The sequence below is a fragment of the Arvicola amphibius genome, chromosome 4 (genome assembly GCF_903992535.2).
Source record: "Arvicola amphibius chromosome 4, mArvAmp1.2, whole genome shotgun sequence".
Taxonomy (NCBI): domain Eukaryota; kingdom Metazoa; phylum Chordata; class Mammalia; order Rodentia; family Cricetidae; genus Arvicola; species Arvicola amphibius.
In genome coordinates this window covers 51,440,844-51,464,861 of record NC_052050.1, presented here as the reverse complement: position 1 = coordinate 51,464,861, position 24,018 = coordinate 51,440,844, and the positions used below count along the sequence as shown (strand labels likewise).

The following is a 24,018-nucleotide window of genomic DNA, read 5'->3' as shown; positions in this document are numbered from 1 at the left end:
GGCTGGTGTGTGCGCAGAAAAACAACAACGAGACAAGGACCAGCCATGAGGCCGTTCTTCTGACCACTGTGGCACACTGTGGCATGCATCTCCATCGCATTCACAAGCCCAAATGGTGTATACACACACAGACACACTCACAACGCACACACAGACACACACACATACAGACACATACACATGTACACATATACACCCACAACACATCGTAGACACACATACACAGACCACCCCACACGCCTACACGACCACACATAGACACACCCACACACATACAGAGACACACCCACAGTCATACACAGACACACCCACACACATACACAGACACACCCACACACAGACACAGACACACCCACACACAGACACACCCACACACAGACAGACACACCCCACACCAATACACACATACTGCATTGGGTTAGGGTTTTGTTGGTGGTGTTGTCATTTTATACTTGACACAGTCACCTGAGCAGATGGACTCTCAGTTGAGAAAAATGCTGCCCACCAAACTGGCCTGTAGGTAAGTCTGTGGGGGAATTTTTTCATGAATAATTGATGCCAGGGAGTGCCAGCCCACTGTGGGTGGCCATCCCTGGGCAGGTGCTTCTGGGTTGTATGAAAAAAAGTAAGCCAAGAGGCTAAGCTAGAGCAACGGATGGTTCAGCATTAAGAGCACTGGCTGCTCTTCCAGAGGACCATACACATTATCACCCACACACATCGTAGACACCACACAACACAGACCACACACACACACACACACACACACACATACACATACACACCCACACATCGTAGACACACACATACACACCCACACATCGTAGACACACACATACACATACACACCCACACATCGTAGACACACACATACACAGACACACCCACACGCATACACAGACACACATACATAGACACACCAACATGCATACAGAGACACACCCATATGCATACACAGACACACATACATAGACACACCCACACACATACATAGACACACCCACGCGCATCGTAGACACACATATACACAGACACACCCACACGCATACACTGACACACATAGACACACCCACACACAAATCAGAGGTTTGATTCCCAGCAACCACAATGCAGCTAACACGCATCTGTAACTCCAGTTCCAGGTGACACTTTCTTCTGGCCCCTGTGTAATACACAGATAAACATGCAAGTAAAACCTCCATACACATTTAAAAAGTAATCTAAAAGGCAAGCTTAGTGAGCCACGGTGAGCAGCATCATTCCTCCATGGCCAATGCCCTGGTTCCTGCCTCCGGTTCCTGCCCCCGGGTTCCTGCCCTGCTTGAGTTCCTGCTTGGCTTCTCTTAATGATGGTTGTGATCAGGATGTCTAAGCCAATGGGTCATTCCCTCCCTAGGCTGGATGTGGTCAGTGTTTTATCACAGCAATAAAAGTCAAACCAAGCTGAGTGATGGCTGTGCACGCCTTTAATCCCAGCACTCGGGAGGCAGAGGCAGGCGGATCTCTGTGAGTTTGAAGCCAGCCTGGTCTACAGAGTGAGTTCCAGGACAGCTAGGACTGTTACACAGAGAAACCCTGTCTTAAAAAACAAAACAAATAAACAAACAAACAAAAAAGGTCAAACCAAGATGCATACATATATGCATATATAAATGCATATATACACATATATTAAATATATACACATGTATGTGCACAAATACACATATACACTCACAGAGGGAAAAAAGCAGTAAAGATTCAGGAGTCTCCTGGCACCCATTTGTCAAGGTGCTTAAGTGGCTTTCTTTCGGGAGGCTGAACTGTTCTAAAATTGGACAGTACTGATGGTTGGTCGGACAGCTTTTAAATATGTCAAAAACCAGTGGGTTGTATGCTTTAGGGTTCAGCCTCTTGACCGTGGGTTGCAACACCACATGGGGTTGCATAACAGAAGATGGGGCAACAGGAAGAGGTTTCTGATCAAAATTAATTTAATGATCAGCAAGAAGGCTTGGCGAGTACAGGTCCACGTCACCAGCCTGGTGCTCTGAGTTTCATCTCTGGGCCCCACATGGTGGAAGGAGAGAACTGGCTCCAACAACTTGTCCTCTGACCTCACTCCCGCACTGTGGCACATGCACACCACATGCACACACAGGGAACAAATAAATAAAAATGAAATATAATAACTTTTCTCTTGAAAACTTAGAAAATCAAATACACAATGAACCCAAGGTGTATCTAGCGGCCATCACGCACTGCCCATGCTGCATCCTACAGGTTCACTGCAGTCTCGATCCTAAACACACACACACATACACACCACACTGCACATACCGCCAACACGTTGCCAACAAACACTGCGTGAGACACCTCAGCTCAGACTGGAGAATATTGTATGTTATGAATTGCAGGATTTTTACTATACACATGAAGTTTTCTGTTCTTGTAAAAACATAATGGTTTAATTATGGAAAACAAAGACCTTAATATTTTCCTGGCATTGATCCTCAGCATTTAAGTATCAAATGAGCATATCTTTGGATTGTGCTCTATTAACAGCTTTGATTTTAAAATTGCTGTATGAAACCCAGGAATGGTGGTACCCACAGTTACATATTCCCAGCGGAGAGAGAGCAGAGGTAGGAGAAGCAGCTCAGGGCCAGCCTGAGCCTCATAACGATCATCTTAAAAACATGCACACTAGCACTCGGGAGGCAGGGACTGACAGGCAAGTCTCTGTGGGTTCAAGGTCAGCCCGGTCCACACAGTGAGTTCCAAACCAGCCAGGACCGCATATATATATAAAAGAGCACATTCTTCTCTTGCGGTGTGTGATGTCCAGCACACGTGTTAGATGGCTCACAGCTGCCTGTAACTTTCTACGCCTCTGGTCTCCTCAGGCATATGCACACACATGAACAATACCCATACTTAGATGCACACACATATACACATAAGCCATTAAAAATAAAATAAATCTTTAAAAAAATGCTGGTGCTGGCAAGATAACCCAGTAGCTAAATGCACTTGCCCATTGAGTCTAAAAGCCCAAGACCAATCCCAGGAGCCCACACTGGAAGGAGGAGAGAAGGGCTCTGTACACAGGTGCCACGACACACGCAGGTACACAGGCACACATCCATATAAATACAAATAAATAACAACAACAACAATAATAATCATAGTGCTGCTGGGTGGTGGCGGCACACACCTATAATCCCAGCACTTGAGAGGCAGAGGCAGCTGGATCTCTATGAGTTCAAGGCCAGTCTGGTCTACAGAGTGAGTTCCAGGACAGCCAGGGCTGTTACACAGAGAAACTCTGTTTCCAAAACAAAACAAACAAAAAAGATTTAACAGTGTCAAATAGTATGTAACATAGGGGCTAGGGGATGCAGCTAAGTTGGCAGAGTGCCTGCGTAGCATGTATGAACGCCTGGGTTTAATCTTCAGTTGGCACATTCCTATAACCCCAACACTCAGAAGGTGGAGGCAGGGGAATCAGAAGTTGAAGGTTAACTTTGGCTACACAGAAGGTTGAATGCCAAGTTGGCCTACAAAAGTAATGCAACATGGTTTGGTATGGAATCCCTGACTGCCATTCCAGAGAGTTCCAGAACAATATTTAACAACCAAACTTTTATTACTGTATTTCTGTAGTAAAATATATGACTATGTATACTAAGTGGCTTGAACAGATCATAAATACCTTTGAGTCAGTCTAGGTTAGGCTTCACCACCAACGAAGTTTAGATGCCAGACTTTATAGAGTTGGGAATTTGCAAGTTAGAGGTTTGAGGGGTTTTTTAAAAATACATTATTTATTTGCGTAGGGGTGGGGGCAGGCACAAGGGTGCCACAGTGTGCATGACAGTCAGGGGACAGCTTGTAGGAGCCCGTTCTTTCCTTCTGCCATGTGTCCCAAAGGTGGAACTCGGGTCACCAGGCTTGGAGGCAAATGCTTTTAACCTCCTAGCCATCTTCCCTGTTCCTCATTAGAGCTTTTCAGACATACAGAAAAGGACTATAAACCTGACTAGAATTTGCCTATTAATGGTAACTGAAGGAAACCTAAGGAAAAGGACAGGATGTTCAGGGTATGGCTCAAAGGGAGAATGTGTGCCCACGGCCCAGGGTTCAACTCCCAGTACCATAAAGAAGAGAATTTAGTTATTATTATTTTATGTGTGGGGGTGTCTTGCCAGCATGTATGTCTGTGTACCACATGTGTACCTGGTGGCTATGGAGGAGAGACGTCATCAGATCCCCTGGAACTGGAGTTACCGTTGTGAGCCACCATGTGGGCACTGGGAATCAAACCCAGGTCTTCTCGAAGAGCAGTCAGTGCTCTTAACTGCTGACCCATCTTTCTAACCCCCAGAAATTTATTTTGTGTGTGTGTGAGTGTGTGTGTGTGTGTGTGCGCGCGCGTGTGTGTATGCACATGTACATAAGTATGTAGGCATCCTTACAGTCCAGAAGAGGGTATCTGATGCCCTGGAGCCAGAGTTACAGGCAGCTGGGAGTCACCTGACTTAGTACAAGGAACTGAACCCAGGTCCTCTGCAAGATCAGTACAAGCTCGGAATCTCTGAACCATCTCTCCAGCCCTGCCCCACCACAACATAAAAAGGCTGTCTGGGAGCTGGAGTGGATTCGGTCAGGGAAGAGTTTTCTGTGCAAACCTGTGCTTGGATCCCCAGCACCCATGTGAACAGCTGGGTGTGCACCCTTAGAACTCCATTGTTGGGGAAGCAGAGACTAAAGCATCCCTAGGGCTTGCTAGACAGCCAGTCTAGCCAACCAGCAAGCCACAGGTTCACTGAGAGATCTGTCTAAAATATTAATAAGAATCAGAAGAAGAGAGCTATTGAGCAGGACACCCAATGTTGTCGACCTCTGGCCTCCACACCCATCTATGCACACACATACACAAATATACACATACAAACACACATATGTAAATAGATGTAATTTTTTTAAAGCAAGGGAATCTAAAGAAATGGCTCAGGGGTTAAGAAAATAAATTGCTCTTGAAGAGGACCCACGTTCCCAGCATGCACATAAAATGGCTTACAACTATCCATAACTCCGACTCCAGAGAGTAAGGCACTCTCTCTGGCTTCCTCTGACACTGTACTTGTGTGCACAAACACACACACAATTAAAAGCCTTTAAAAAATAAATAATTTTTTTAACGGGTAAGAGCTTTTAAGAGCCAGGTATGACGACAGTGCATGTCTTTAATCCCAGCAGGTGGATCTCTTGTTCCTTCAAGACCAACCCGGTCTACACAGCAAGCTCCAGGACAGGCAGGACTACATACAGAGACCCTGTTTCAAAACAAACATTAAAAAGAAAGGAAAAAAGTTTTTTTTTGTTTTTTTTTTTTTTTGGTTTTTTTTTTTTTTTTTTTTTTGGTTTTTCGAGACAGGGTTTCTCTGTGGCTTTGGAGCCTGTCCTGGAACTAGCTCTTGTAGACCAGGCTGGTCTTGAACTCACAGAGATCCGCCTGCCTCTGCCTCCCGAGTGCTGGGATTAAAGGCGTGCGCCACCACCGCCCGGCAGGAAAAAAGGTTTTTTATAGTTGGGTGGAATGTTCTATAGATGTCTGTTAAGTCCATTTGGTTCATTACCTCCATTAAGTCTTTCAATTCTCTGTTAGGTTTCTGTCTGATTGACCTGTCCATTGGTGAGAGAGGAGTGTTGAAGTCTCCAACTATTAGTGTGTGTGGTTTGATGGCTGCCTTGAGTTCTAGAAGTGTTTCTTTTACATAAGTGGGAGCTTTTATATTAGGGGCATAGATATTCAGGATTGAGACTTCATTCTGATGAGTTGGGAGGACCTTGGACTTAGCATAGAGTGGGGAACCCTGATGGCTCCTTGGCCTTGAGAGGGAGGGAGGGGAGGTATGGGTGGAGGGAAGGGGAGGGAAGGGGGAGAAGGAGGGGAGGGAAGGGGGGAGGAGGAGCGGAGGGAGGGGGGAGGAGGAGGGAAGGAGATGGAAATTTTTAAATATAAAAAAAAATAAACCATGAGGAAAAAAAAATAAAAAAAAATAAAAAAAAATAAACTACTACCTTAAAATCAAAAAAAAAAAAAACATACAAAAAAAAGTTTTTTTAAAAAGAGAGACAAGTTGTCTGTGGTGTCTGGAGGATGGTGCATCCATTTTGAAGTATTTCCCCTTTGTTTCTCAGATTTTCTCCAAACCACACCTTCCCTGCTGCCTCCCCTGGCTTTCCTGGTAGCAGGCTTCGTGGAGCCAGCCAAATTTAAACTGCTTTTAACTGAGCACATGAACCATCAGAGACGATATCGCTGCACTCATCTGTAATGCTAGATCCTAGAGGAAGTTCATGGGCCTTTCCCCTAGACCTGTGCTTAATCTCTTAACCACCAATATTAATATGAGTAAGAATCTAGGAATGGTGGCTCGGGTCTATAGTCCCAGAATCTGGGAGACTGAAAAAGAAAGATAAAGAGTTCAAAGCCCTGCTGGGAAAACCCCCATCTCGGCGGGGGGGGGGGGAGGGCTAGCATGCCCACAGCCCCAAGTCTATTCCCAGTACAGGAGGACACTAGCTGGCAATATAGCTCAGTGGTAGAGCACTTGCCTGACATGTATGAGGCCTTGAACTTGACCCTTAACACTGGAGGAAGAAAGAGAGGGTGGAGAACGGATCAGCAGATAAAGATGCTTGGCACCAAACGTGAGGAGTTTGATCCCTAGAACCCACGCTGCAGAAGGGAAGAATCAAGGCCCACAAGCTATCCTCTAGCCTCTACATATTCACCACGACATGAGCAGGCACACACACAACACACTAAATACAGAAGTAAATAATGTAATAAAGAGGGGCTGGAGCGATTACTCAAGGGGTTAAGAGCATTGCCTGCTCTTCCAGAGAACTTAGGTTTGTTTCAGCAGCCACATGGGGGCTCATAGTCTGTATTTGAGTTCCAGGGGATCCAATGTCCTGGCCTCCTCGGGCACAAGACACACATGTGATGTGCTCAGACAAACATGCAAGCAAGACCCTCATACATATAATAAAATAATCATCATCATTATTAAATAAATAAATGTAAAAAAAACAAGCATAAGATTCTATTTCCTTACAGGATACTAACAAATATCAGCGAACCCCATTGGAAAGGTGAGGGTTACACCTGGCTCGCTGACTCATGTCCGCTGGACAGAGATCTAAAAAGAAGACAATTGGCAGCAACCGAGACCCCCAAGCCCTCCAACCACGCTGGCTCCAGGAGCAAATCCACGAGAGGCAGCCTATTTAAGCTCTTTGTTCCCTCCATGTAGGCTTCTTTTCCTGTCACCCTGAACCTGAACCTCCACAATCTACCAAGTCTCTGCCAAGATGAGGAAGAAAACACAGGAGCTTTCAACAGATGGTGGAAGGCGTCAGCCGGGCTTAGGATTCAAAGGGTGGCAAAGCAGGCTGGGTCTCCATGGTGATGGGCTTAATGGAAGAAAAACACTATTTGTTTTGCCACCCAGGGTGAAAATAGGAAAAAGGAAGAGATCAAACCCTCTACAGTGGGGTGGGAACAGCCAGAACACTTGAAATGAGGAAGAGACTAGAGAAAGCATTGGCTGGTGAACTCCTGGTACGCTGATGGGAAATTTAAGACAGAATAAATAGGAGGCTGGCCAGGAAGAAGACACATGTACATATAAAAAGAAAAGAATAAACAAAAATGAGTAGGGCAGAGGTTCTGCTGAAGTCTTAAGATACAATGTCACATTAGCATGCTTCCTGGTCCTGCTCCCCAGCCCCAAGCCCCAAGACACTCCTGAGTTGGGCATGGTGGTGTTCACCTTTAATGCCAGATGTGTAAGGCAAAGACGGGCAGATCTCTGCTGAGCTCCAGGCCTGCCTGGTCTACATAGCTAGTTTGACACTGCCCAGAGCTACACAGAGAGACCTTGTCTCTTCGAGAAGCCTCTCCGGTCTTCCCTGTCCTGCATTTCTAAGTACCTTCTGCTACAGCAAGTACTCACCAGACTCCTCCTTGGTGGACTCAGGCTCTGGCTCTGGGTCAGCAGAGAGCAGGGCAGCCTCAGAGGCTCCCGCGGTCACAGCAGAATGAACAGCTCGGCCAGCTCGGCCCGCCCGGGCACCTCCCCGGCCACCCACTTTTCGCTTCTTCTCAGTTCTGCTAGACATCTTGAAGGCAAAACCTGCAGGTACATGGGTACCACAGATCCACCCAATCCAGCCTCCCAATAAATACAGTAACTTTTGGGTTCAGATACCAAGTGAGACACCCAAGATGATCATCTTTTCTGGGGATACCGACACCCTGCTATGCACTCAGGGCCTATACCCAATAGAACCTTGAAGCTGTGGGTTACAGTAAAGCACTTGCCTAAATGTGCAAGCCCTGGATTAGACTTCAAGCACTGAATTAAAAAAGGGAGAGGGACCATGGAGTCCTTGCTTTTTTTCCCCTGGGATAACCCAAATTTCTCTAAAGAATCAGATTAAAAATCAAAGCCTGGGACAGGTCAGATGGCTCAGTAAGAAAAGGTGCTTGCCAACAAGACGATGATCTGAGTTCAATCCCCGGTACCCACATGCATGTTTACATACAAATGTGTACACGTAAGCTAAAATAAATCTTTTTTTAAGATAACAAACACCCCACTAATGAGGAGTATGGGAAGTGTTCAGTCATCAGGAACAAAGCTGAGGTATGTTCACCCAAACCTTCAACCACACCACCTACATCCTGAATAAGAGAAGGCCCATGAAGGGGAACAGAGATCCCACAGTTCCTACCCATCGTCCTTGTCACTGGGTCGAGGCACTGACTCAAACCCAGACGACCTTCCCTGGTACCTCCTTTCCTCCCTATTTAAATAGAAAAGCGCTCCTCCTACCCACACTAAAATCTCCACAGCCTGAAACAAAGAACAACATTTGCACAAGACACTTTAGTTTTTAACTCCCAAGGGGTGGGGATCCTGTTTTGTGTGTACTGTGAATTCTTAAGCCCCATTAGTTAAGTCTACACCAAGTACAGAACAGCAGGGTCACTAGATTCCAAAAGTCCTTGAGAACAGTCTGGGACCAAGAAAGGGCAAAAGCCATCCAATAATGAATTTCAAATTGTGCAGTGGTGACTAGAAATTGAGGACACGAAAAAGACCCTGTCGGAGCTCAAATAAAAGGGTGGGGGGAGCAACCCTGGCAGGACCCAGAATCCCCAGGAACACATTTTAGCATCCTGGGCACTCCCTCTTCCTTCAACGAGGGCCTGGCAGCCACCTGTGGCTTCCACTCCTCATCCCCACAGGCTGCCACAGGCATTGATCATGGGTTATGAATTTCAAACTTGAAGCATATGTACTTTGCTCCAAGGAAAACCGTTCTGTTAAGCCAACAAATCAATAAAACCAACTACAAGAATGTGGCTTCCTTCATCAGCCTCAGGGGAAACGTCTAGCTCTGCTGAGCCTCAAACTGGAGCCTCGGGAGACATCATAGTGGGGCCCACACTACAGGCATGAGGAAGAACTGTCCCAGTCCGGGACTCCCTGGGGTTGCTAGAAAATACCTCAGGACCCGCCCGCTCCCCTAACTGGTCACCAGTTGGTAGTATCTCCCTCACACAACTGTCCCATCTTGACTGCACCCCAACTGCTCCTCTTCCTCTTGCCCCACCAGATGTCCCTTCCCACGCCCTCTCTGTCCCAGTTCCTGCTTCCTCCACAGCTGCTGCTCCTGCCCTATAGCTGCCCCTTCTCCCCAGCATTCTTTCCTTCCCTCTGCCCCGACACACACCTCACAACGCCGACCCTCTCCTCCCTAGACCGACGGTTGGGTCACACCAACCAAGAAGCTGCCCCGCGTGGCCCTCCAGAGCCCGCGCCAGCTTGCACGCGTCGCCATGGCAACCCGGGACAGGGAGCGTAAGTGGTGGGTCTGCGGAACCTGCGGACACTGCGCAGGCGCACTGCTCTGCGGCCCCACCTCATGAGAGTCTTTCCCGCGTGGACCTGAGACTATAGGGCAAGGGTGCCTAGGGTTTCGACAGCTACTAAATCTGGGGGCCGAAGGTGCGGGGTACGGTTCCGGGCTGGATTTGAGGACGAAGCTGGAAGGGCTGGGAATGAAAACAATGTGACACCGCCTCGCAGGACGTGGAAAAGACGGGGGACCCAAACGCCCGACCCTGGCCCCCAGGTGTATGGGCTCCGGCCTGCACGGGTCCAGCAGGTGGCGCTTGGGGTCTCGCCTGTGAGGCTCATTCGCCTTCTAGAAAGCTCTCCAGGATTTCCAGGCAGCCAGGGCTGCAGCTGGGTCCAGGGGAAAAACCGGGGCTGGAGCACCCCTGCCCTCCTGCTGTTCCAGCTTCTTAGCCCGGATTGGGGTCTAGGGTTGCTGGGAGGCACGGGGCGGGGGAAACGGGTGAAGGCTGGAACTGGAATTTTTTTGAATCTGAGGATTGGCTTTTAAAAGCGTGGCTGGTTTGGGGGGCGAACAAGAGGCGGGGACTCCCCGGGGAAGGTGACCCTGCCGGGGAGGAGCTTTGCTCTCCATAGGAACAAAGGCTGCGTCCCAGCGCAGTCTGGAGAGCGCTGGAGGGGCAGACCTGAGCGGGTGCTAGGGGGCGCTACGCGTCCTGGTGGCTGGAAGGCGTAAAAAACAGCTGTGCCTGGGGTCGCGAGACGCTTTAGGGAGACGTGGGAAATGCCGCGAGGAAGCAGAATCATGGGAATAGGGAGGCGCCCTCCCTGCTTCCATCAATAGTGCCTAATTAAGACAAAGCCAGCCGCGAGCCTGCTGATTGCATTTCCATGAGGAGCTAAATTGATGACATTTTCTTTGCTGGATGGAAAGAGAAGCTGGCACCCCAGTCCCCCCATTTTCACACCTGACAGGTCTGATTTTGCCAGTCTAGTCCTGCCGGAAGTGGCAGTCCCTCGTACACCTGAAGGCCAATGTATTTATCCACATCCTGACCCGACCCACCATCATTCCATAATTGACAATTCCTCCGTTATGTACACCACCGCCTTCGCCATTCGCTCAAGCTGGCCTCAAACTCCCAAACATTTAGTCCTGCATCTGCCTTCTGGGTGCTGGAATTACAGGGGTGTGCCACCACATCTGGCTACCACAATTATCCTGAAGATGGGTTTCTGTCTGGGCTCTGATTCGTGTGGTCTTCCGGCCCAGTCCAGACTCCTGTTGCCGAAGTAGGGACTGAAGAGGCCTTGCCACACCCTAAAACCAGCTGCACAGCACACGGGGCTGAGCTAGAACACATAGGTAATCTTCCAACCAGATGGCAGAGAGAGGCGATGTAGCTGGTCAGAATCCCAAGGGAAAAGTCCCAAAGGACTGGAAATTTGTGGGGAAGCTTAGGGTGGGGAGCCTCAAGGGCAGGTTCACAGATCCCTCAGGGAAAGGAACTTTGCATAGACCCTTTTTCTCTTCTGACTCCCCTCTCAACTGTGGCTGTGCCTAGGGATCCCAGCCCCCCACATTATGCTAAAGAGGTAATCAAACATCTTGCTTTGCTAATTACTGCTCAATCCGATTAAACGCTGCTGAAGCTCATCAACAGAGGTGGAGGTAGAGGGGAGGATGAAGGGGGCAGCCACAGCTGTGATGGGGAACTTGCCCCTAGGGACTCTAGGGGACAGCTGAGAAGCAGCCAGAGTGGCAAGCCCAAGCACATCCAAAGGACAGGGAACTGACCAGTTGTTCCTTGGAGTCCCTTATCCTGAGTGCATCCTTCCAACTATCGGCTTCTCTCCTCCCAGAACCTTCATCAACCTCGGAACCCAGGCATCCGGCCATTCCCACAGCTACCCCCACACACCCCTGCCCCAGATTTAATAAGGCCTGCTCTCTCACTGTCAATATTTGATTTCTCAGAGTCATCTCCACGGAGAAGGGGGCCTCTTCCTGTCTTCCCCCCTACCTTGGTCCGTTTTGGCCCACTCCTTGTCCCTTTGTACTCCCAACCTTCCCTGAACTTACTGACTTAATGAAATGATATTAAAGTCTTAAGCAACTTCAAGAAGAATGGTTGCTATGGTGAAGGGAGTGGGCAGGACGCCTGGGTCCCTGAGGGGAGTAAGGGTTGAGGGGGAGAGGGAGCCAGTGGCTAAGATCTACAAGTCACAGTCCCCAGTGGGTAATAGCAAATTTTGGGTGAAGTGGGGTGCTATACCTCCAGATCTTAGTAGGAAGCAGGGCATGAGATTTGGGTGCTAAGAGAAGGTAGGAAGACAGATGTCCAGGGGGTCAGAGTCCCTACTGACTGACCAGAGCATCCATCAGGAAAGAGGCCAGTCTGGGAGACAGGGTCTCTGTGCCAGCAACCTCCCTGCTGACCATCCCTGGACTAGTCCCGTGAGAACTAGAGCGGGTTCTTCTAACCCCGGCTCATCCCTCTCCCCTTTTCTCCAGCAGCAGCCCCCCACAGGTGATTTGTAGCTGATGCCCCCACAGTGGCAGGGGCCAGGCAAGAGTCTTTCCAAGACCTGAAGAACTTCCAAAGAGAAGAGAACACAGGCCAGTGGGTGGAAACCCTAAGCCCCACCCCAGCTCCCCACACCCATCCCCTTCTCACTCCCCTGGGGACCCTGGCCCAGCCCCAGTCCCCTTGGGGTGGTGGGAATGCAGGGACATTTGGCCAAGGCTGATGGATGAGGGAGGAGGAAGCCCTTGGGCACTAAGGCTGCTGTTTGCTGAGCACACAGATTCCTCCTGACTCACCAGCTGCTGCCCCCTGAGGCTGCTCGTGGGGGCCCCCACCCCAGCAGTCAGTGCCATTGGGGGAGCCGTGACAGGGAAGAGGGAGAACCAGGAAATGGACTGCTTCGGTTCCCTCATGAGGACCACGGGTACCTGGAAACTGGTGGCCTCGAACTCCCTCCACACCTCACCTGCCCTGCCACGCATGATCCTTGGCACCTGCTTGTGACCATTCAGCGTCTTTTTGCTAGACCCTACCTACTCGCTCTAAACCCAGGCAAGCCAGCACCCTACCTCTACCCACCCTGCAGCCCCCTTCCCAACCTGCCCACAGACCTTGAACCTCTCTCTGGAAAGGGGGAGCCCCATGTCTGTAAGTGCCCACTTTCCCTTTAGGAAGTCCCCACTCCTTCTTCATTCTAACTTAAATCTCACTTGTAACATCAAACATTCTCCACCAGGTATTTGTATTGCAGTCTGGTGAGCTGGCTCACCAGGGTAAAGGCACCTGCTGCAAAGCCTGGAGCCCCATCCTGGGGACCCACATGACAGGAGGAAAAAACCAGCTCCCGCAGCTTGGTGTCTGCCCTCCACACACACACCATGGCATGCGTGCTCCCCACCACACACACACACACACACAGGAACACACATTTTTAAAGAGAAATTTCTATTGCAACTCCTCACCCCATCTCTGTATTCTCCAAAGCAAGCCATGCCCCAAATGGGTGGAAGTTGTATCCCTTAAGCTGCAAAGGATGGCAAAGCCTGCATCTTGGCAGATCGGCCCCCAGGATGCCCTTGATCTTATGCTATTGGGAAGGGCAGCTTTAACATCGAGGTCCCCAGCCTACTTGCTTCTTTTAATTCTGCTCTGCATGCCTGCTCTAGACATGGCTTTTTCATTTCGTTTTTATTTTATTTTGTTGCTTATTTGAGATAGGGTTTCATAGGGCACACTGGCCTCCAGCTCACAAGCCTTCTCCACCTTCCAAGTGCTGGGATTATAAACTCTTGCCACCACACTCAGCTTCCTGCTCAGGATTTTGTGTCGGGGGCTCCCAAAAACTCCAAGCATCACCCTGTCCTCCCAGGGCTTGAACACACACAGGAAACAAAGAGGAGGAGATGGAAGAACAAGCTAGACAGCTATTCTGCTTTCCTTTTCTGTTTGTTTGAGACAGGGTTTCTCTGTGTAGCTCTGGCTGTCCTGGACCTCACTATGTAGACCAGGCTGGCCTCAAACTAAGAGATCCACCTGCCTCTGCCTCCTGAGTGCTGAGAGTAAAGGTGTGTGCGCCACCACTCCTGACTAGACTAGCTTCTTGAAGTGATTTTCTGCCCCTTGGGCTGAGGCTAGGGAGAGAGAAAGGGACTATCTGGAACAAAAATAAGGAAGATGTCCTTGCTATTATCAAACACATCAAGTTTTTCTCTTCCTTTGGGCCTGTTCTTCCCTCTGCCTGGTGGGCCTTTCCTGGCTGTCTCACAGGGACCCTCCAACTCTGAAAGATTTACCCTGTTACTCTGGGTTTTGTTTGTTTGATCTTGTTTTGTTTGCCACTCTATAGCCACGCCCACCCCGTAGCCTCGCCCACCCTGTAGTCCAGGCTGGCTTCTAACTCTTCCCATCTCAGACTTGACGTCTGTTTTCATGATAAAATTGCAATGTGCTGGTCCCCATCAAAATGTGGACTTCAGTCTGGGTGTGGTGGCACACGCCTTTAATCCCAGGCAGAGAAGCAGGTGGATCGCCGAGCTCGAGGGCAGTCTAGTTTACAAAGCGAGTTCCAGGACAGCCAGGGTTCTGTTACATAGAGAAACCCTGTTTACACAGAAAAAAGAAAAAAGAAAGAAAGAAGAAAAGAAAAAAAGAAAAGAAAGAAAGACTTCAAAAGCTAAACACAGGTCAGGCATGGAGCTGCACCCCTTTAATCCCAGCATTCAGAAAGCACAGACAGGTGGACCTCTGAGTTCCAGGCCATCCTGATCGATATACTAAAACTCTGCTGATGTGTGTATGTGTTGTGGCGGGGGAGGGGGGTGTCGTTTGTTTTGAAGGTTTTTCAAGACAGGGTTTCTCTGTGTGGCCCTAGCTGTCCTGGAACTCACTCCACAGACCAGACTAACCTTTAACTCAGAGACCCACCTGCCTCTCCCTCTCAAGTGCTGGGATTAGTGATGTGTGCCACCATCACCCGGCTAAGACCCTGTTTTAAAATCAGACAGCTCTAGGCAGCTCTAGGCAGCTTGAGCAGAGTGAGATGCTATCTCAAATAAAGGCGGAAGGGAGGCTAGAGAGATGGCTCAGTGGTTGAGAGCACTTACTGCTTTTGCAGAGGATCCAGGTTTGGGTCCCAGTACCCCCATAAGGCTCAACAACTGGCTGTAACTCCAGTTATAGGGCATTAGATGCCCTCATGACTCCTCAGGCATGAGACACAGACAGGATGTACACATATATATGCAGGCAAAAATGCTCAAAAAATTTTTAAACAAAAAAGTCTTCAGGGCTGGGGGTGTGGCTCAATGATACAGTAATTGCCACGTATATCCGAGGCCCTAGGTTTGACACTAGCACTATCTAGGGGGACATAAAAGCATTAAATAACAAAAAATGTGACTTCATGAAGCAGGGTCTCTGCCTTAGCACACGGTGCTGAAGTGGCACCTGGAACACAGTAGACAGGATGTGGAGTGACTGAATGAACAAATGGACGAATTAGTATCCTCCTGCCCATCTATTCTTGTCATGGTTGTCACCCTGGGAGTGTGTTTGTGGACTTGTATCCAGAAAGTCAACAGATGGCGTGTGTGGTTCTATGTGGAAGTCACCAGCATTTTCAAATAGCTTAAAAAACAACACGCAAGTCACTGCGCATGTGAAAGGCTGTAGGTGTTGTGAATGTCAGGTGGTTGGCAGGGGGTCTGTGGATGCCAGTGCTCAGAGGGGGTGTGTCCCAGGGCGCTGTGCAGTCTGTGCTGTTTCTCTCCCCAGCTGTGCATCTGTCCCCAGGTGTCTTCCTGTCTCTCAGCGTGTTATGATGTCTTGGCTGCTTTGGTGAGATGTTTGTCACAGAGACTATTTATCTCCACTTCTCTTCCCTCTTGTATCCACCTGCACCTCTGGATGTGTCAAGGGGACTCTCAGAACCCTTGTCCCTTCACACTCACAGCCCTGCCCCAGTCTTGGACCCCTCCCTTTCTCAGTGGGCCCTGTTGCTGGGCTCTGTGTTGCCATAGTGACGGTTGCCAAGTCCCTGAGGCTGATAGCCAGCGATGGGGCTGTCGGCTCCATCCACGCGGGAGGCTGAGGGGGGCTTCCCATTGTGTAGAGAAGGGGATGTTTCCAAGACAACCAACCCCCACTAAGGGCCAGGGACCAGCCCTTCCAAGCCCCTCAAGCCTCCCCACTTTGGGCAGTTTCAGTGGACTCAGAAGGCAAGAGGAAATCCACACAGCCCAGTTTTCGACTCCCCTCCTTTCGTACCTATACTTCAGAGGACCCAGGCATCTTGCTGAGATGGGTGGGGGTCTCTGTGAACAGAGTGGAAGGGGGACCCCTTGACCTCCAGGCAGATGGGAGACAGTGGGAGGGAACCTTAAGTCAGGGGAGGGCAGCCAGGGCAGAGGTTGTGACCCCCGCTGATTCGCCCCAGTGATGCTCCTGACGGCAGCTTTTGTGGTTGGAGAATGGGGTTGAGTCTGGGGGGATGGGCACCTGGGCTTTTCGGGGAGAAGAGCTTTGGGTTGGGTATATAAGCAGCCACGGTTGATGCCTGGGTCCCTGTGATCTTCCTACAATTTTCTTTTCAACCCTATTCCTTCAGTCACACTGGCACCAACAACAAAACTCCCAAGTCAGAGGTACCTTGGGGGAAGGGAAGTAGGAAACAGACCTTCAGGGGACCATTTTTACCACAGTGATGCTAACGGTGACTTGTGTCCTCTCCCCAGGGCTTTGTTTTAGCTTGGTAGCTTGGTGCCCACACAACCCCCACCCCATGTGAACAGTACTGGCACTTGTTATCCGAGTGTTCCAGCAGGCCCTCTCTACAGGTGGCTGCCTCCTTCGGCCTTCTGAGGCCACCATGATTCCCTCTCCATAAACTTCCCACTTCACTCCAACCAGTGTTTTCTTTCCCCAGGCCCCTTGGTTCCATGGGCCCAACCCTCTGCTGACCGCAAGTGTGAAAGCCACGCTGCCTTCCAGATTCCCAGATTCCCATCAGTCAATCTCCAGCCTTCTCAGCAACTTTTAAAGTTTTTTATTCTTTTTTTTCTGTTTTCTGTTGTTCAAATTTCCCTTTTACAGTAAAACTATTGAGGTGACGGCCATACCCCGCCACCTCCCCCATGGCAATATCAACTTCCTGTTCCCTGGAAGGAGCTAGGAACTACAGCACCAGAGAGAAGAAACGACCTCCTCCGGTGGGCAAAGCAACCGTGTCAGTTGGTGATTGAGGTGGCCAACTTGGTGCCTAAGGGCAGCTTTGATCTAACAAAATTGAACTGGGAGGAAACTGAGGCAACAGCCCATTGTGCACTAAAGAGTAGGAAGAGGTATAGGCTTGTCACTATGGAAACAGCAACCAGTGCTAATAACTGCCATCAGCTAGACCAGTCGCTAGACCACCTCTTGGTCACTAAGAAGGTGCTGTGTCGGGTTTGAAGGGAGGAAGGCATGAACAAGACAGCCATCTGGTCACTGGGGAGAACATGTGGGTTCTTGGGGGAGTCCTGTTGACCAACAGAGATTATACTGGGGTACAGTCAGGGAGAACAAGACAAACTGGGCCTGCCACAGCAGGTGGCAGTCATCTTAGCTGTCCTAAAAATCGCACAGAGCACAAGGGAAGGGAGATCCTGGGAAGTGCCACTGAGAACCTAGAAAATTCTCAGTCCACATCTGTCCTCTCACAGTGGTAAGTTCCAGCTTCCTCCTAAAACAGGAAGTCCCTCCTGCCCCTTCTCCACAGGGTAAGAACCAGCCACTCTCCATGCCCCCACCCCCACCCCACCATCTCCCCAGACTAAGCCACTTGGAATTCCAGCCAGACCACTTCCTATTTCAGGAGGGCGACTTCCTGTCCTGGATGAAGGCACTTCCAGTTCCTGCTGTTACTCCTTCTGCCACCTCCCAGGCCATTTCTGTCCAGGCCTGGCCACTTCTTGTCTGGAGCGAGTCACTTCCCATCTGATCAGATCATCTGATCTGATCACTTCCCATCAGGCATCAGATCAAGGCCATAATGTCCCCACTGGACATAACAGGACACTTCTTCTCATGGTAGTAGTTGTGACCCAACCACCCCAAATGGCTGGAGTAAGGACACAAAAGGGCAGGGAAAGAGGCCCAGTACCCATGCCCAGAGTCACAATGTTCCCCCCCAAAGCCCCCACTTTGGGCGGATTGAGGGGAGCAGTTGATATGGAAAGTTGGGAAGGGCCAAGAGCCAAGGGGAGAGACGCTTTGAGGCACCAACCCAGGACACGCGTGAGAGGCACGGGACAAGAAGCCAAGAGGGTGAAGGAGATGGAAGGAGGAGGGTGCTAGGGAAGAGGGGGAAAACAGACCTAGAGACAGGAGAGAGAATAAGAGATAGAGGAGAAACTGTGAGAGGCAGAAAGAGGTGCCAACCAAAAGACAGACCGTCCCACCCCTACTCCGGGTGGGCGAGGGAACAAGGACACCTGTGTCGTGATTAAAGGAGGCTGAGCCTGTGCCCCCTTCCCCAAGAGGCAGAGACTAGAGGGGTGCCCGCAGCCAGACGAGGGTGGGGGAGGGCGGGAAGAGGTGTGGTCAAGTCTTAAGGGATCCTAAAATTGCAGAAGAGGGCAACAGCCAGGAGGAGCTGAGGAGCTGGTGGGGCAAAGGGGGGCCAAGGTTATGGCGCAGGTGTCCCTCACACCATGAATTAAACTGAAGGAGCACCCCGTGGAGGGCTGGATTGAGGAAAGCCAGGAGGGAGGAACCCTCATACCTTATAGTAGATGTTTGGAGGGCTCTGGGGAGGGCCATCCTGCACAATGTACACAGGGTGACCGTAGTCACCACTCACCTTCTCATAATGGGGGCAGAAGGGGGGGTCTGCAGCCCCACCACCCCGCAGGGCTATCCCTAGCTCCCCAGGCTCAGCCTCCCGAGGTCCCATCCCCCCTCCACCACCCAGGCCCAAAGAACCTCCCCTCCCAAAGGAGCCAGGACCAGGGTGGCGACTCTCCGAAGGCTTGGCCCGCCGTCTCCGCCAACACATGGCACCCCCAGCCCCTGCCACGCCCAGCAAGAGCAGCGCCAGCCCCCCTGCTGCCCCAGCCACTGCGGGCATGCTGGGAGGGGGCAGTGGGCCTTCAGCACCCCGAGAGGTTGCATTGCTGTTGGGGTCACCTGGCAGGGAAGGGGTGAAGGAGGAAAGAGGGGTAGGGGCTGAAGGAACCATCTGGATATTTGGATACACCCAGCCCTGGGGGTCCCCATCATGGGTTTCCCCAGCAGTGCCCAGGCCCTTTAGGTACCCCACATTCCCTCCCCCCAGGCCCAGATCAAAATCCAGGTGTCCAGCCTACAGCTCCCTGCCATGTAGTCCCCCCACTTCTCTGACAGCACTGATTGAAGCACTGACTTGGCTAATTAGTTCTAATTGAGTCTTTTCCTCATTTGGCTTCCACTTCCCTCCCACCCTCCCATCCTCTCTCCTCTTTCCTGTATCACCGCCCCCAAAACAGGGAGGGAGGGCGGAAGGGGGTGATGGCAGGGCAGCTGGGGTCTGAGAGCAGAGGAGGCAGTGACTGGCTCCTGGTTCCTACCTGGTAGGCTGTCCTTCCCGGGCTCCAGGCTGTGAGCCGCCCCTCGGTCTCTCTCCATGGGCATTTCAGACACAGGTTTTCGGGGTAGAGCTCCTCCTCGTGGACCTGAAGATAGGGAAGACACAAAGGAGTGGGCTGAGATAGCTGCCCCTGACTTACAGGGACTACCTAAATCTCCCTCAGCTCCTAGTGGGTGTCCCCGAGCCCCACTCACTCTGTCCCACACGCAGAAGCACCTTCATGCCTCTAGTGAGGCACACACCTCCCTGCAAGCTCTCCAGGCCTTCCCGGGTCCCATCTGATGTGGCTGAGAACAAGAGCAGGCAAAGAAGTCAGCACTTAAGGTCTAGCCGGGTCTCTCCCCACACCCTGGAGGGACACTACTGAATGCACAGAGGTAGATTCCAATGGTCCTCCCTTCCTCGCCCTCCATCCCAGGGACTCTCTATTGGCCCTGCCCCTCTGCCTGGCAGTACCAATTATGTAGTAATCATGGTGGGATCGGAACTCGTGGCCCCAGAGGTTGGGGCTGTATTCCTGGAACTTGATGGTGAAGCGGAGATCCAGGTCTGGCCGGTCACATGTGAGAAGAAGGTTTGGGGCAGGGGGTGCCTCACAGCGCCGACCCTGGGCACCCCCTACCAGGTACAGCTTGTAGAACTCATAACTGGGAGAGGAGTGAGGCCCAGGAGGCCGGGCCCGGGGACAAAGTAGATCTAGCCGGTCCCCGATCTGAGGGTAAAGCACATAACCACCCTCTGCCTGGAACCTACAGGGAAGACAAGGCAGACAAGGAAGCGATGTCAGGGGTGTGGTGCCCAAAGCTTTCCCTCACTCCCTCCCAACCCTCCAGGACAGCAATTCTTAGCTCCCACCCATCGCCTTTGTTTGAGTCCTGTGTTCAGTAAGCTCGGGCACCAAGGGCCCTGCTAGCTCACATCAGAAGCAGCAGGAGGCCAGGCTCAGAGGTCTCCTGCCCCTTGGTGTGCCCAAATGCACTCTTCAGCCCGCCCTCACCACATGCACACTGCCATCTCCCGCTCCATCGCCGGTGTCGTTGCCATGGCAACGGGATGCCAGTTACCAAGGAGCTGGCCTCTCTGGAACCACACAGCCCACCCCTCCCAGGTGATTTCACTATTCCATGGCAGTCAACCATGGGGGTAGAACCTCCCCCTCCTGCAGGCCACCACTGAATTTCAGGGCAAAAGGGGCAAGATAGAGGTTGAGGGGGGCGTGGGGGCATCCGGACCAGTTCCCCAAGTTAGCCAGTTAACGAGATACGAAGCAAATGCCAGTTTGGCATTGATCAAAATGGGGCCGATGAGAACCAACGTACAGGGGCCGACCACCCAGATCAGTCTCCTTCCTGCATCCCACCTTGGGGCTTAAACTTTCTGAGGAAAGTGCTCTCTTGCTTTGGAGTTGAAGTAGTTGACTTCTGTGACCATGACTGACACAACCCAGCATAGATCCTTGGCCAATAAGCTAGGGAACCCATGGGCCCCAGCACAGCCTCAACTTACCTGCCACTGCAAGCCCTGCCCCTACATCCACAGTAGAAACTGAGTCCCAGGAGTCTGTTGCCCAGTATCTGTCCAGACCCCAAATGACCAGGCTCCCACCCAATACCCAAAAGAGTCTCAGACACCCTAATGCCTTTTCTCTACCCTCTCAGGATAGCCCAATTTATACCCTCAAACTACACCTACTACTCAAAGCTGCAGCCAGGAGTTGCTGACAGGTGGGAGAGCCTGAGATTACCCCTACCAAGATACTGGAGGAAGAGGGTGTACCAGGATTAGGACAGGGCAGGGAGGCCAGAAAGCAAAACACGGAAACAAACAAAACCGATCCTACCTCTCCTTTCATGAGCACATAATACGTCCAAATACCTTGCCTCCAATCCTCCTAACAGCTGCAAGGACTGAAGACACAAACTCAGAAAGGTTAAGTGATGTGCCTAAGGCTGCACAGCCGCAAGCTGCAGAGCTAGGATTAGACCAAGTACCTGGTAAACTCGGAAGCCCACTCCCTCCCAGGACCTCTCGGGGCCTCCCCAGGGAAGTGGGAAGTTTCTGAAACAGAACTCTCTCGTGCTGGTGGTCATGAAAAACACCACGGAGGCAAATCACTTAGATGACCTCCCACAGGTCCTGTCTGCCCTGTGTGACTGACCCTTGGCCTCTCTTCAACCCAAAGCAAGCATGCCAGGGAAGAGTCCCTGATGGGAGGTTTGCAGCCAGGAGAATAGGAGAGGGCAATGGTATCCTCGGGACTCCAGCAGCAAGAGGAAAAGGAGAGAGGCTTGAGGAGGCTCAAGGCTCACCCTAGAAAGAGTCCACCAAACCAGGGAGACAGGAATATACTCTACTGACAAGTCGTTCACTAGTCCTCTGGCTGGGAAGGCGAGTTGGGATGGTGAGCTGCAACTGGGAGCTGGGCATCTCTGCCCTTCCCCTCAGTTGCTTCAGCAGCACCTAGTCAGCACCTCTCTCCTGAGAGCTGACATTAACCAGGCTCGCTTCAACCCAGATGACACAGGTCTCCCACAGATCCAAATAGCCACTCCACTGCCCTCTCGCTGCCCGTGAACTTTTTATCTCTGCCCCTGTGAGGTCTCCAAACTCCTGACACAAGGCATCACCACCCACATCCAGCTCTGTGCTCTGGCTCCTAAGATCATTGCTGTCTTGTAACCTGTCACCTCACCTCAGTGCTACAGCACCCTTTTGCCAGCCTCCTCCCAGCTCAGAATCCAAACCCTTTAGTCTCAAAGCTTCCATATCCCTTACCCACGGGAGCTGGAGTCTCCCTAGTCCCAGGCCACTCACCTCTTATTTGCCGAGTTCCAGTAGACAGGCTCTAGGCTGAGTCCAGACACCAGCCCCGTAAAACCTAGCAGCAGTATGGCCCCGACTTGCACACCCCCTGGTCCAAAATGGGGGGTCCCCATGACCCTACCAAGGTCTGGGGGCGGGGCACCAACTCCCCCAAAGTCTCTCACCCCCCAGGGGTGGATACCACGCTGTGGAGCCCCAGTCACCCTGGTGGGTGGCTAATCACCCCCAGCTCCCACAAGGACCCTCTTTTCTGCTGTGCCTGTGCCCGGGCTCCAGAGCGCTCAGCTCCACAAGAACCCTTGCAGGGGCCGTCTGCAGGCGCCCTACGCGCCCCCGGCCCACGCGCCAGCACCTCGGGATTTGTGCGCCGGGCTACGTGGGGGACATGGGGAGCCGAGGACCGGGCGGGGGCGGCATGGGGTGCCGGACAAGGCAGCGAGGAAAGGGACACCGAGCCGGAGCCCCAGCCTCGCCGGGATTGAGGGCAGCAGGCTAAGGGAGGAAACCAGTCCCGAGCCCAGGAGGGGGGAGTTAAAGGAGAGGCGGGGAGGGGGAGAGCATGGTGGAGGGAAAAACCGGAGCTGGAGCTCAGTCGGAGCGGGCGTCGCATCCAGCGGCCCACGCCCCCCACACCTCCCTCACCTCGCGCACCTCCCGTCCGCCACCCCGCCTCGCTGCCCCGCGCGGTCTCTCACGCCCCCTTTGTCTCTCGCAGTGTCCGTCTCTGGATGAGTTTCTGCTTGCCTTCCTGCCCTCCGATTGCCTGAGCGGGTGGAATCTTCCTCGCTACCATCTAGAAAGCTTCTTGCCCTATCCGCCCCGAAAAACCTTTCCCTGTGCTCCCGCAGCCCGCTCCTCTGCCATCCCAAAACACCGCTGCTTCCGAGCGGCCTGGAGAGGGTAATGATAACCTTGAAGGCGGGGCACTTCACAGAGTATGGCTAAGTTGGTGGTCTACCTGGGCGAAGTGGGAGGGGGCAGAGCTACCCGGGTTCAGAGAGTACCCCGTGACTTGCCAAGGTCACACAGGGAGTTTAGGAAAAACCGAAAATACAACCTAGGCTGCTGAACCCCTTTCCTAGAGTCCCTTGTATCACAGCTTCTCTGACCCTTGGCTGTTTTCTGTGGATCAGGTGGAGACAAGGGAGTAAATTTTGACCCTTCTTAGGTGATCATGGAGAGAAGTGGGACTGGGAGAGGAAAAGGGGGTACCTATAACCCCCAAAGCTGCACTCTACAGGAAGGGCTGTTTCCAATTATCCTGGGGGAAGGGAGGAGCTGCCTTCTTGGGTGTAAGAAGCAAGGCTTTCAGCACCTCCCGGCAGGGGCGGCATTCCTCTCCTTCCTGCCCAATCCTCCACAGGCAGCCCCTTTCCCTTTGACTGAGGTCCCCACCATGGCCCCCGTTGACAGCATCTCTTCAAAGACTCCCATTCTGGGTGTTTGACAAGGTGTGTGAGGAGGGGGGTGGGAGGATGGAGAGGCACGCAGAGGGCCGCTGCCGAAGGAGCAAGCCCCTTGCCCTGGCGCTGCATTCTAGAGACCAACAGGAAGCCACCGTGTTTCTCCATTCACTCCTTCCCGGGTGTCCTTGACTCTGCCTATAGGGTGCAGTGGGGCAGCGTTCTTGCACCCTTGCCCTCTG

The 24,018-nt window shown here is 51.8% G+C and overlaps 2 protein-coding genes across 2 annotated transcripts in view; both read right to left on the bottom strand.

Annotated features, from left to right (window-relative positions):
• The window catches only part of Dnah2 (dynein axonemal heavy chain 2), a 120,617-nt gene extending 110,674 nt beyond the window's left edge, over window positions 1–9,943 (bottom strand). The window contains 2 exon segments of the mRNA XM_038325396.1: window positions 8,010–8,189; window positions 9,796–9,943. Of these exon segments, the coding sequence (XP_038181324.1) occupies window positions 8,010–8,175 (166 nt within the window). The 5' untranslated portion in view covers window positions 8,176–8,189; window positions 9,796–9,943.
• An 8,758-nt stretch (window positions 9,944–18,701) lies between these two features.
• Efnb3 (ephrin B3) lies at window positions 18,702–22,486 on the bottom strand. Its single transcript, XM_038328460.1, has 5 exons — window positions 22,365–22,486; window positions 20,007–20,299; window positions 19,745–19,837; window positions 19,531–19,635; window positions 18,702–19,111 (listed from the first exon to the last, which is right to left on the bottom strand). The coding sequence occupies exons 1-5, from the start codon at window positions 22,484–22,486 to the stop codon at window positions 18,702–18,704; spliced, it is 1,023 nt and encodes a 340-aa protein (XP_038184388.1).
• Window positions 22,487–24,018: the final 1,532 nt, after the last annotated feature.